At 55.3% G+C, this 12,347-nt stretch overlaps 1 protein-coding gene across 1 annotated transcript in view; it reads left to right on the top strand.

The window, feature by feature from the left end:
- Positions 1-12,347, top strand: part of LOC136005864 (hydrocephalus-inducing protein homolog) — a gene marked incomplete at its 5' end in the record, with an annotated part of 43,039 nt that overhangs the window by 26,366 nt on the left and 4,326 nt on the right. Inside the window, 12 exons of the mRNA XM_065663757.1 lie at positions 950-1,093; positions 2,504-2,647; positions 3,381-3,694; positions 5,635-5,674; positions 6,384-6,593; positions 7,460-7,597; positions 8,365-8,542; positions 9,041-9,132; positions 9,859-10,034; positions 10,881-11,017; positions 11,866-11,993; positions 12,081-12,272. Coding sequence (XP_065519829.1) covers positions 950-1,093; positions 2,504-2,647; positions 3,381-3,694; positions 5,635-5,674; positions 6,384-6,593; positions 7,460-7,597; positions 8,365-8,542; positions 9,041-9,132; positions 9,859-10,034; positions 10,881-11,017; positions 11,866-11,993; positions 12,081-12,272 — 1,893 coding nt within the window. The remainder of the gene's footprint in view (positions 1-949; positions 1,094-2,503; positions 2,648-3,380; positions 3,695-5,634; positions 5,675-6,383; positions 6,594-7,459; positions 7,598-8,364; positions 8,543-9,040; positions 9,133-9,858; positions 10,035-10,880; positions 11,018-11,865; positions 11,994-12,080; positions 12,273-12,347) is intronic.

Genomic DNA, 12,347 nt, shown 5'->3' on the forward strand with positions numbered 1-12,347 from the left:
TGGGACTGTCCGTGTGCAGTCCTGAGCCCATGAGGCTTTGCTGAAGAGGGAAGAAGGAACCAGAAGGGAAATGGTCAGGCCACTGGTGAGGGTGCCTTCCTGGAAAGCCAAATGGGCATCTGTGAGCTCAGCTGTGGCTACCTGGCTCGTGCAGTCCAAGCCAAGAGCCTGGGACTGGGTCTTCCACCTTCCCTAGGTCTCGAGAACTTCATACTCTTGAGGCTGGTTAGAAGCCCAAGACCCTGTGGTGCACGTGCAGCACAGGTGATTCTGACGTCTCTAGGCTCTGAGGAGGAGTTGGGTTGTGGTGGTCTATCAGAGGGAAGAGAGAGGAAAAAAGGGAGGAATGTGGGGAAGTGAAACCATGAGGAGGAATCAGGAAAAGTCTTGGATGTAAGAGCATCCAGCTTAAGTAGAGGGTTTTCATGCCAGGTTGAAGACATCTCTTTCCTGGGGAGGTTTGTTTTACAGGCAGGTCTAGGGGGACACAGTACATCCTAGGAAGGCAGGCTGTCTGTTTGGGGTTTTCCCAGGGATCCTTTCCACTAAACTTGCAAGGGAGGATTTGCTGGCATTGATCCTTCTATCCCCTGTTTCCCTTCATACAGTCTGGTTTGTTTTTTTTTAATGAGTTCCTACAGTTTTCGGTAAGCGTTTTGTTTGGCAGTGGGACAAAGCAAAGCAATAACCGTTTGGGCAGGGATTGTTCTGAGAGCTGTAGGCAGCACAAGACTCCTGAGGGCCTTTTGTGGTGGTTGGGTTGTAACACGAGGGACGCGTGAGTGCAGAACAAAGAGGATGCAGCTTATAAAGAAGAGAGGGCTCCTGAGGAGACCAATGGCTGTAACTTCATGCAGTAATGGGGCGTGTGGGTGGGCGGCTCAAAGATGCAGTGTGTTTTGTGGACACCCTGATAACACCCGCTGGGGGCCGTGTGGCTCGCATGCAGGTGGTGAAGGAGAAGCTGCTGTGTCACGCCATCGTGGGCAAGGAGGGAGTGAAGAATCTGATCGTGCAGGTGGACGTCACGTGCGAGTTCATTGCTCCTGCTCTGCAAATATCCAGCAGAGAAATCACTTTCCGGGTGGAGAAGGTGAGTCTCTGCATTGCATCCTGGCACTGACTGGTGTGGCTGGGGTGTGCCTGTGTCCTAAGGAGGAAGTTCTCCAAGTCCACAGAGCTTTGAGTGTTGACTTGAGCCAGGCCCAGCTTTTGTCATGAATGCCGAGATCATTATTTCACCCCTGTGGGGCTAGGGACAGTCTCCGCAGCTCTATTCTGCCCTTCTCGAGGTGGAGACAGAATTGAGCTGCTGAGCCAAGGGCACGGGCTGAGATGTGGGACCCGTGAGAGCAGCGTGGGCTTTGGAAGAGCCACTTGCTGTGCTGGGGCTGCAGGTGGAGAGCAGATCCCTCCTCACCCTCCCTGAGGTGGTGGTGAGAGGAGTGAGGATGCTACTAGAGATGAGGCTGTTCTCTAAGTTGAGCCAGGTAGAACTGAGATTACAGCTGCTCTGGCGAGGGGGAGCATGCCCCCCTCTAGAGAGACGCCAGTGTCTGTAGTCAGGGTTTTGAGGATCTTCCAAGGTGTGGTGATGTCCGAGCAGCGATCGTGTAGGGAAGCTGAGAAAAGCTGAGATTCCTGTCAACTCCTCAAGCTGATGAGGAAAAACTGGCATCTCTTGCGCCTCTTTGCCTTCCCTGCCGTCGGTATGGGTGCTGCCTCTTTGCCTTTCCCAAGCCTCACCTTCTTCAAAGGACCCACGAGTGCCCTTCAGCTGCAGTGATGAGAGCACCAGTGCAACGTGTGTGCCCTTTAGTGTCTGGATCCCGACTCCTGCATCACCTTTCCCCGTCGCGTGAGGTGTCTGAAAAAGAGCAGATAGCTCATGATTTAGTTTCTGCGGTTTCAGGTCTCTCCTCCACTTCCCAGGCTTCCAGAGAAGCACAAATCCTGTGAGCAGGCGGTTCACATCTAATCAGAAGCTTTTCAGCTCCCCCTGATGTCTGCCTCGGGCTGACCTCGGGCTGCTGCAGGCTGTCCGCTGCAGGCCATATCCTGCTTGCTTGCCTCCTCTGAGCAGCATCACTGCCTTGCGGGCCTGGCAGAGCTGATAGGGTGGTAAGAAACTACTGTATGGGAGTGGAAATGGCCTTGTGCCTTGTGCCTGTGTGTGCTCTCTGGGCAGGAGAGGACACACAACTGGAGCCAGAGTGGGTTCACTTTCTGTTTTGGATCTTGCTGAAGCAGCTGCCTCCTCTGGGGGGCTGCTCCCTCATCTGTACGCGAGACTGTTTCCCTGTCCCCTGGGGAAGGCTGTGGGTTCTAAACGCGAAAGCGTCTGCTAGAGTTGGAGGACAAACTTTGCAGAGGGGTAGAAACCAATCAAAAGAGTAAATAGAGATGGATGCACTTTTGGGGTTGGAAAATTTGAAATGCGTCTGAAGGGGAGGAGGTCCATGGCCACTTCAAGGTCATTTTTTCTTGTCTCCTGTTTCTGTAGCACCCCGGTGATGTCCTGGCTGTGATGTACAAGCCTCTCTCTGTAAAGAACATGTGCTCGCTGCCCCTCAGCGTGGTCCTTGCCTTAGAGCAGCCCTTCTCCATCTGCACTGCGGACCAGCAGCCTCTCCCTGCAGATGCTCAGGTGAGCAGCCCCGGACTTTCTTGCTGCTGGGCTTTGAAGAGGGATGAACGTGGTGGTGTGTCTCTGTTGGGAGGTCCTCCACGATGGAAGTGTGTTCTGTAGAGTCTGCAGTAAAGTGGCCCAAGCTAAATCAGATGTGAAACGAGCTGCTGAAGGAAACAGAATGCCATCTGAATGGGGAAGAGACCTCCTGGCTTGAAGACAGGGGGAGGAGGGAGCAGGCACCCAGCTGTGGGCAAGCTGTAGGAAAGGTGTCTGCTGGAAGGCATGCCAGCTCTCCAGCAGCCATCCTCAGATAAGCTGGGGAACAGCTTGCTGTCTTTGAGGGCAGCCCTGCCTTTGGGAAGGCTGAGGTAGGCTTCTCCAGCTGCTGTCTGGCTCCTGCCCTGGTGTGTGCGGAAGGTGCTGGGCATGGGCTCTGCAGTGCACGTGTTGTCAGAGGTGCAGCCACCGCTGTGCTGCAGGCTAAAGGAGTTCCTCCAGAGTGAGGGCGAAGGCCTGGGTGCCAGAGTGCTGCTTTGGTTGTGTTTAGCAGGTGGCTTCTGCGGCTCCAGAATTCAGGAGACCAACGTGGATTTCCTCTTGTATTGGTGCAGAGCACAGAACCGTGAGCCTCAGGCAGCTTCAGAAAAAAGTGCGGTGCTTGGTCAGACAGCGTGAAGAAAATGAAGGATGAAGCCAGAAGCCCGTGTTGGGGTCACACGTTGAACATTTTCTCTTCATCTCCTTGCAGCCCATGAAGCTGAGGACAGGGGAGGAACTTCAACTCTGCATCGGATTTAACCCTGCTTATGAGGAGGATTTGCTTATCCGGGCAGCGGAGAAGGCTCTGAAGATCAAGTTCCTGGAGCATCCTCACGAAGAGCAGGTCACCGTCCGGGGAGAAGTCTGCTTCCCGAATCTCCAGATCCAGAGCACGGCGGTGGACTTTGGCTGCATCTTGAATGACAGCAAGGATGTGCGTTACATGGAGATGACCAACTGCAGCGCACTGGTTGTCCAGTACCACTGGGCATTCCTGAAGGACAGCCAGGTGAACCCAGTGAGGTATGCGCACCTCTCCCTCTCCTGGAAGCTCTTCTTCCTGATGTCCTGTTTGTGGTTTGCAAAGCCCGAGGCCATTTGCCTGATCTGCCAAATTGTTTTCAACCTTCCCTTGAGGAAATCACACCTCTGAGTTGTGCTCAGCCAAGGTGCTCAGGGAACAGGTGATCTCCGCCGGTTTGATGCTGGGAAGGAGACAGCATTCTCCAGCCAGGCTGGGACTGTAGGACACTACTGACCCTTTTCACATAGCCATAAGCTGGAGTCCTGCTTTATCTCTGCAGCTGCAAAGCCATGCTTCGGCACTTGGAGAAGCGGATGTAGAAGGTGTCCTTCCCTGCTAAGCCCATCTGTTGTCATTTTGTACTAAGATCCTACCCAGGCACTGCCATCAGAGTGACACACTGCTGTCGCAGTCCCTTGCTCTGCTTTGCTGTAGGCCTGTATGGGTTCCTGGGGGCAGGAGGGCTGATGTAGAAAGCTGCTTTCTCAGATCTTCGTGGCCTGAGGCAAACAGCCCCTTGAAGTGCGTGTTCATCTCTTGAACTGCACGTCACATTCACAGGAGAGCTATGTAGAGTTTTAGTGAGGAATGGCAGGTTCTGCTGTGACTTTAGGTCCAGCTGTAGATGCTGGAGGGAGCCCTTGTATGGACATCCCTGGGAAGGAGGACCATGCAGTGGTGGTCTATGGTTTCCAAGGCCAAGAGCAAACTTGTAGTGGTGCTGAAGCACATCTAGAAGCACATTCCTAGTGTTCCTTCTGCTGCGGCTTCTCTGCATAGCACAAAAGTCTGCTCTGGGCAGTTTGAAGGACGGTAGCAAATGGTTTTCCGTAATGCCCTAGGAAACGCAGCAAAGTTCACCACGTGGCACTGAAGCGCTGTTATTACAAACAAGGGAAACGATCAAGAAGCAGCTGTGTGAAGGGAATTGGGATCTGACTCGGAGGAGGTGACCTCTTGGGAACTGGAGATGAGCTGTGGCTATTAGGAGGGCTTGGGGGAGACGACCAGGGCACTGGGGCACTCCGGGGCACTCAGCAGACACCATGGGATGCTGTGTGCCAGAGCTGGAAATGAAGATGGTCTCCAAGGTGTTACCACCAAACACTCAAAGTGTTCATTAGGAGCCTGCAGAAGGGCAGCGTGTCAGATGTTATTTCTGGTCCACACTAAGCACTGTTGGTATTCTAAATCATCAGCTCTAACTCAGTCTGACATGGAGGGAATCAAGCATCAGGTCTCATGAAGGGGAGATCAAAGACTGGAACTTTCCCTACCTGGGACCTTGCTGGAGCTGGTCATCAGAGACTCCCAGGATCAGTTGCGCACGTTTATTTTGGTCAGGAGAGAAAAATGCTGTTTCTCTGCCTCAACAAGACTTTGTGTGTTTACATTTTTTTCTTTCTAATTGTCCAGCCCGTTCTTTCCTCCTTGCTCTTTGGTCATTGCTGCTACCTGGGGCAGAGTGATCATATGAGCAACACAATCCAACTGTTGCTGTGTGGCTGGACATAGGCAGTGTAGACCAACGTGTGCCCTTTCTCTGACTTCTGAGGCACGAATCTCTCGTGGTTACTCTTGTTGTAGACCCACGTGGTTAGAGACAGACTAACCCTAAGCCTCAGCCCTTGGACCTCTGAGAGCTCAAAGCTGAGCTAAGCCTTTGCACCAAGGTGTTTTCTCCAGTGACGGAATGGATCTTCAGAATCACGCAGCAGGAGATAGCAGATCTGGAGGCAAGCAGTTGCCAGCTGCCTGCAGCGCTGCTATGGCAGTTTCATTGCCAGGCGTTGACCTGCTCCATCCCAGTTTTGGAGCTCATTGCTGAGCTCACACCACTGATGCCCCCGCAGGGGCCCCATCCTGCCGAGGAGCTGCTGTGCAGACTTCCCTCCCTCCCACTGCAAGGTCCCTGAGCAAAGGTCTGTTCTTTTTCCAGGTTCATGGAGACAGAGCCCCTCGCCTTGGGTGTGGAGGAGGTAAGTGGGAATCTGTCTCACTTCCACATTTCCAGTGTAGCAAGCAGTTACATACTCCCACTCCCACTGGTGTCCTGGGTGCTGCTGCCAGAGTGGCCTCATGTCATAACAAGCGCATCGGTGGTCATTGGAGAGGCCACATGGGAGGTGTTAATAGGGCTGGTCAAGAACACTCCTTGTGCGGCAGCTATGGAGGACTTTATCCATCTTGGTCCTCATCTAGTGGTGGGTAGGGAATTCCTGCAGCAGCATTTGCTGCGGCAGCATTTGCTGAGGCAGCAGTTGCTGCAGCATCTGGAGAGAGCAGGATGTGAATCAGAGACAGGGAAAAGCATGAGGAGTGCGAGGAGCTGGGCTGGATCCTGCCCCCGGCTCCACAGGCTCTCAGCTCCCAGTCTCGTGTTCTTCTGAGGGCAGGAAAAGGTGTTTTTGAAGGCAAGTTCTGCAGCAGAGAGAATTTCTTGCTGCCAGGAGACACCACAAATGAATGTAGTGTATTAGCTACTGCATTAATTGGGACTGTGGGAGAAGGTTTTCCCCATGGTTTCTCCGTTGGTGAGTGGAACGGCTGCAGTGTGAGATGAGGAGGATGTTGCCTGTGTTTGAGGAAGAGGCCCCTGCAGCCACGTCTGTCCTTTGGCCCAAGCTGAGGCTGCTCTCCTGCATCAGTCCCGTGTTCCACGTGTGGATCTCTCCTCCCTGCCTGCAGGTTTTCGATATCCTGCCGCTGCACGGTGAGCTGCAGCCGGGCCAGAGCCAGCGCGTCTCCTTCTCCTTCTTCGGCCACGCCAACACCGTCAGCCAGGTCACGGCGCTGTGCAGGGTGGAGGGAGGCCCGAGCTACGAGGTGGCTCTGCGTGGGGAGGCCTCGCGCATCAGCTACCTCCTGGACACCACCGAGATCGACTGCGGGCTGCAGGTACCGCACGCTGCTCTTGTCAGTGCTCCTTGCCTCCAAGCATGACCGGTGGGCTGCTGCCCACCCGGGTCCAGGGCTCTCCCCCCTTCCCAGCTGCTTCGCTGGCTCTGTGGCTTGGAAGTCCAACGTTTGGGGGATACCTCCAAGCTGGCGTTTAATGACCATCTCCACCCCAGCCCAGCCCAAAGCTGGGAATCCATCCTCTAACTAACGCTGCCTCCTGGGGCAGGCAGGATCCCAGTGGTGATCTGCAGAGGGATGTGTCCCTGAGACATCCATCCGCTGATCTGCTCCTAAAGCCCAAATGAGGTGCTCTCTTTTAATGCTCCTGATTCATCAACCAAGGAGGCAGCTGACCTGGGCTTCCAGTCACCGTAGCCGGATAGAATGTCCCCGAATAACCCTCACTGTACTTCTTTCCGGTTACAACCCCCACAGCTGTTTCCAGCTGTTGGCCCTGTGTGCGTTGCCCTCTCTCCCTCCGTTTTGGCTTGTGTTGTGCCCACAAATACTTGTGTGCAGGTGCCTTTTCTCCTGAAATGCCCCAATGCCTCCTCCTGTGTTTCAGCTTGCAGTTGGGTGACACCTTCAAGTGCAGAGAGCTTGTGTCCCCTACTTGCTTTATTACTGATCTTTCCATGGTTGCTATTGCACCTCTGCCACAAATAGCTGTTCCTGTGTAGGGCCCAGGAGTACCCTGTGGCCGCGGGCTGCCCAGGCTAACCCAGAGAGCCCAGTGCCCATCTCTCCTGTGCGCTCCCTGCTTCTGGGCTGTGTTCCTTTGCTTTCAACCCGATGGAAGAGGAATGAAATTCTTGGCAGCAGACATGTGCCTGTAACTTCCTGCTCTTCTGTCCTCTCCTCAGGTGTTTAACAAAGTCACGGAAGCAGCGCTGACCCTGCAAAACAGCGGGAAGCTGGGATTTGCCTTTGCGGTGCTGAGCCCCGGCACAGGCACTGCAGCCAACCCTCTGCCTGGCGTGCCCCTGGTCGTGCCCAGCAGGGTGAGTAGCACAAGGGCTTCACCCGGCCTGTGTCAGGCTGCCCAGGAGAGCGTTTTGGGGGAAAACAGGGGGAATGAACACACAAGCCCCGTCCAAAACCAGCCAGGAGAGACAGGGCTGTGAGCGACTGTTGCAGAGGCAGAGGAGGTCCATCGAGCAGAATCCTAACGGAGCCCCTGATTGTCCTTGGGCGCCGCTGGCTCTGCTGTCCTACAGCAAGCACCAGTGGGAGGCTCGAGTGCTCCGGGAGCTCTTTGGAGCTGAGTGCTGAGCTCTCTGGTTGTGCCATCACTGGAGCATCACTCCATCACAGCTTGTCATCCTGCCTGGGTGTCTTAGAGCTGGAGCAGTGTTCCTGTCTTGGTGCCCTTTTGCGATGGGAAGAGGAAGCCAAAGGGCCAAGTGGCTTCCACCTTCCTCAGTGCCTGTCCGTCTGAGGGGTGACATGCTGATGTCCTCTCCTGCAAGCTGCTGCCAGGAGCTGCTGGCCCTGCTGGAAGCAGAGGCCCTTCTCCGTTCTTCCAGAGCAGCTGGTGAAAGAGCTTTGGTTTGTTGTGCCTGGCTCTGGCTAGCAGAGGGTAAACCCTGTGAGCAGAAGAGCAGTGAGACTCAGGCGTTTGGATACAGGAAAGCTGGAGGTGGTGATGTCTGATGTTTCCTTATGTATGAGAACCTGTCTTGTGTTCTCAGCGCGTCTGTCATGTGAGCCATCCCTCCACGGAATCCTCTTTGGTACACTGCGTCCCTCCCTCTTGTGTGCCCTGCAGGGTTACGTTGAACCTGGCAAGCAGCAAGTGCTGAAAGTGTATTACCTGCCAGGAGTGCCTGGAGTCTTCTGCAGGGCTTTCCAGATCCAACTGGGTCACCTGGAGCCAGAAAAAATCTCCCTGAAAGGAGAGGGGACCTTTCCCAGGATCCACTTGGACCTGCCCAGGAACATCAAAGGTGAGCACTGCCTGTCTGCTCGGCTTTCCCCCATGCCATATGCCCACAGGGCAGCTCACAGGCACCTCGAGCAGGCCTGGAGGTTTCAGGGCTGTCAGACAAGGTCAGCCCTCTGGTTGCTTCTTTAGCCTCTGGCAGACGAGCCCATGTGGGCTTTGCCGCAGGAACCATCGTGCACAGCTTGCCAAGAGGTCTGGGAAGATGATGGCTGGGCAGAAAAGCTTGGGAAAGCTGTAATAGAGGCTGGCAGGGATTTTGACAGGGGTTGGGTTTGCATCACGCTGTGGGGCTGAGATGCTCCTGTGTGGCGAGAAAGACGGGTGGGGGTGAGAAGCAGCAGGATCTCCTTTCCCTACATTGCTGGAGCAGTTTGTGTCTGGGTGTCGGGGGAATGGGGCTTCCCGTCTTCCGTGGGATTTGTGCTGCCCCACTGCTATGGGTGGTGTCCTGTGCTTTCAGGCAACGCCAAATATGAGAAGATCCTCCTAAAGGCCAAAGAAAAGCTGGACAAAGGCAGCCAGAGAGAAGAGGCCATTGCTCTGGGGGAGGCTGTGGCAGCCGAGCCCCGCGTGGACGACTCGGGCACCGTGGTGAGTAGAGCTGCTGCCCTGTCCCGCACGTGCCACCCTCCTGCGAGACACTGGAGCCCCTGCGCCCCACGGCAGCTGCCCAGGGCCCTGCCGGCACTGGGCACCTCCCTGCACACCCCTGGCCACGGAGTGTGTCAGCTCAGCGTGCCCCTTGGGCTGCCCACCTCTGGGAGTTGTCCCTCGTGGCGATGCGCCAGCTCCTGACTACCCCAGGGAGATGCTGAAAGCTGTGCTCGGGCAGTTGGGTTTCTGGTGCTCTGAAGGACACACAGGGCGGTGCTGGGGGGTTTGTTGCTCACCGGCCAAGCCCTGCCAGCTTTACAGAGCGTAAAGCAGCAGCCTGAATGCAGCCTGAGGCTGTGCTGTGTTTTGTATCTCCAGGAGGCTCCAGCTCTCTCATGGTTCCCTTTCCAGGAGAGCTTTTGTCCAGGCTGCTTTGGCACTGACTGGAGGCAGGGACATACTTGGAGCTTTGGAAGGTTTCTGGCTTGTTTGTGTGTCTGTCCAGATCAGCTTTGATAACTGGGCAGGCAGAGACACTGGAGTTCATTTCTGTGGGGATATGATCCTGCCTGAGAGAGCAGGAAGTGTCACAGACACCGATCAGTGAGACAGACTGACTCCGTCGCCCCTCTCAACAAGAGCAGGGTGGGATCCTCCACCCAAGACAAGCTTGTGCCTTGGGAAGGACCTTGGCTAACCAGCCCCTGTCTTTCCTTTCCTCAGTGGGATGCTCAGCTGCAGATGCAGATGGAGGAGATGCTGATTGAGGAACATGCCCTGGAGCAGCAGAAAGCTCTCGCCTCCCGTCCCCCGGAGGACACTGCCTTTCACCAGCGTGTACATCGGAGGCTTCTCAAGTTAGTAGGGACTCCTGTAGCCTGTCTCCAGGGGCCGCGAGGGTAACAGCCAGCAGTGCAGCCCTGCCCCTGAGAGCTCCTTGTGTCTCAGAGTTGGGAATAGCTGAAGACTTCAGAAAGGGCCTGATGCTGAGAGCTATGCCGTGCTCCCTGTGGGCAGCTCGGTGTCCTCACTTGCACAGTGCTACCCTGAGCTCTGGAGGTGCTCCACTCCCCACAGTTGCTGGGTTCTGTTCTCAGAGCTGAGGGGGTGCAGACCAGCAAGCCCTTGCAGACAGCACAGGCACCACCCCTGCTGACCAGCTGTGAAAGGGGCATCTCCAAGCCGGTGTCTTTGTGCCGAGAAGCAGACCCCACTAAGCAGGAAGAGCAGGGAATGGTCCAGATCCCTTATGTGCTTTTCCAAGTGGGATTGCCTGCAAAAAGACCTTCACAGCAATCTTGTAGTGTTGGTTACTGCACGCGATACTCTCAAGCGCTGCTTTGGGGACAGATCTGGCTGCAGAGCAGTGGAGGTATCCTCTGCAAGGAAATCCTGTGAGAAGGTCCTGAAGCAGTTTCAGGCTTGGGCCGGACACCAGCTTAGCAGTTTCATTGAGACCCGTGGAGACGCAGTGGACTTCTCTGCAATGGCTTTTCACAGCATAGGAACTGTGTCCAGTACCCGCTTTAAACTGACTCGAAGATCCCGTTGGTGGCTGATAAATCCTAGGCCCTGCACTCCCCATGACTTAGCCAAGTCTTATTACTGGGTGCTCAGGTCAGGCCTTGGGTTTCCTGGGCTTGGCTTGAGTTTTCACAGCAGTGGATACAGAATTATCCCCTCCATTTGCTTCTCCACCCCACGCCATGCTGGGCTTTACAGAGTGTCCTTCCTCCTCCTTTCAGAGCTGAGCTGCCCGAATACGTCCTGGACCTTGGCTATGTCATTCCCGGTGACATCCACACACACATGGTGAAGCTCACCAACACCGGGCACTTCCCTGCATCTTTCAAGGCCGATGGATATGTCCTGTATAACACAGGTAACCAGTGGTAAAGAGGCTTCACGGGGGCTTGAAGGGGCTGTCTCTGCCACATCAGCTGGAGCCATTGGGCATGGGGAGATTTGAGTACTTCCTTGGGCAGCTTTTTCCTTCTTAGTACCCCTCTGGCCGGTGCCCTGTTCAAGAGCCTGAATTCTGTCGAGCAGTGCCCAGAGACCTGGTCTGCCTGTGGCTGCCCTAAAAAGTCATTGCAGGGGCCAGATGGGCTGATCAGCGTGATCGCCTCTCAGCATCTACTGCTCTTGGCTCCCGTGAGCACCATCGGAGTTTCTTTGTGCACTCTGAGGGTTTATGTTGCAGCCAGATGGACCCTCTGTGGTTCGGAAGTGCTTTGTTTAGAGTTCCTAGTGCCAGAGCACTTCTGCTCAGCCTTATTGAACGGCCTGTGGGATCCTGTGCCGTATCGAAACAGGCTTCGCAAAGAGGCCTTGGGGTAAGGCTGCAGCTCCGTCACACGGGGACTGCTGTCTGTGACGGGTGGCCAGGCGTCTCTTCTAAGCCGCTGTCCAGGGAACACCACAGCATTTGGTATCTTAGTTGGAAATTGTCCTTTGGAGAGGTGTATGCGTCCTTCCCTGAGATGCCTGCTGAAGGAATTGCTGGAGCTCCTCAACCAATGTGGTTCGTTTTTAGCCTGCAACCCCTGGATTCTGGCTGTGAAAATCCTTTTGCTTTGGGCAGTGACAAGGGGAGCAGAGCAGCTTCTCTGGAGATGGAAAGGGGTCTTTCACAGAGCTGCCAGCCAGGACACCCCTGTGGCCTTGCCGTGCTTCTGAGCCATTTCCTGTTGCTTGTGTATCTCAGCTGCTTGATTTTCCTGTGTTCAGGCTTCAGCGTGTGCCTGGACCTTGTGAAGCGCCTGCCCTGCTGTGAGACCAAGACATTTGAAGTGTGCTTCGACCCACAAAGTGCCAACGTGCCCCTGGGAAAGGTGGATGTGCTCCTGCCCATCAAGGTAGGCCAGCTTGTGGGGCAGGCAGCAGGTTGGGCACAGCAGCGAGTGTCAGCCGGGCTCTCAACTGGATGCTCTGTCCTTCTGTAGGTCAGAGGAGGCCCCACGTTCCAGGTCCGCCTGCGTGCCATTGTGGCTGAGCCGTCCCTCTGCCTCTCGAGGGACAGGCTGGAGTTCTCCTCTGTCCAGTGTGGGCAGTGGCAAGAAGAAACCATCCAGCTCCACAACACGTCCCAGGTCCCCTGTAAATGGTCCATGAGCATGAATGAGGCTGTTAAGGAGGTAAAGCACAGACAACGTGTAACACACAACTTCTCGGTTGGGTTTTCTTTGCCTCTCTTGGCTTTCCCGCCCCTC

Source organism: Lathamus discolor, chromosome Z, assembly GCF_037157495.1.
Source record: "Lathamus discolor isolate bLatDis1 chromosome Z, bLatDis1.hap1, whole genome shotgun sequence".
Taxonomy (NCBI): Eukaryota; Metazoa; Chordata; class Aves; order Psittaciformes; family Psittacidae; genus Lathamus; species Lathamus discolor.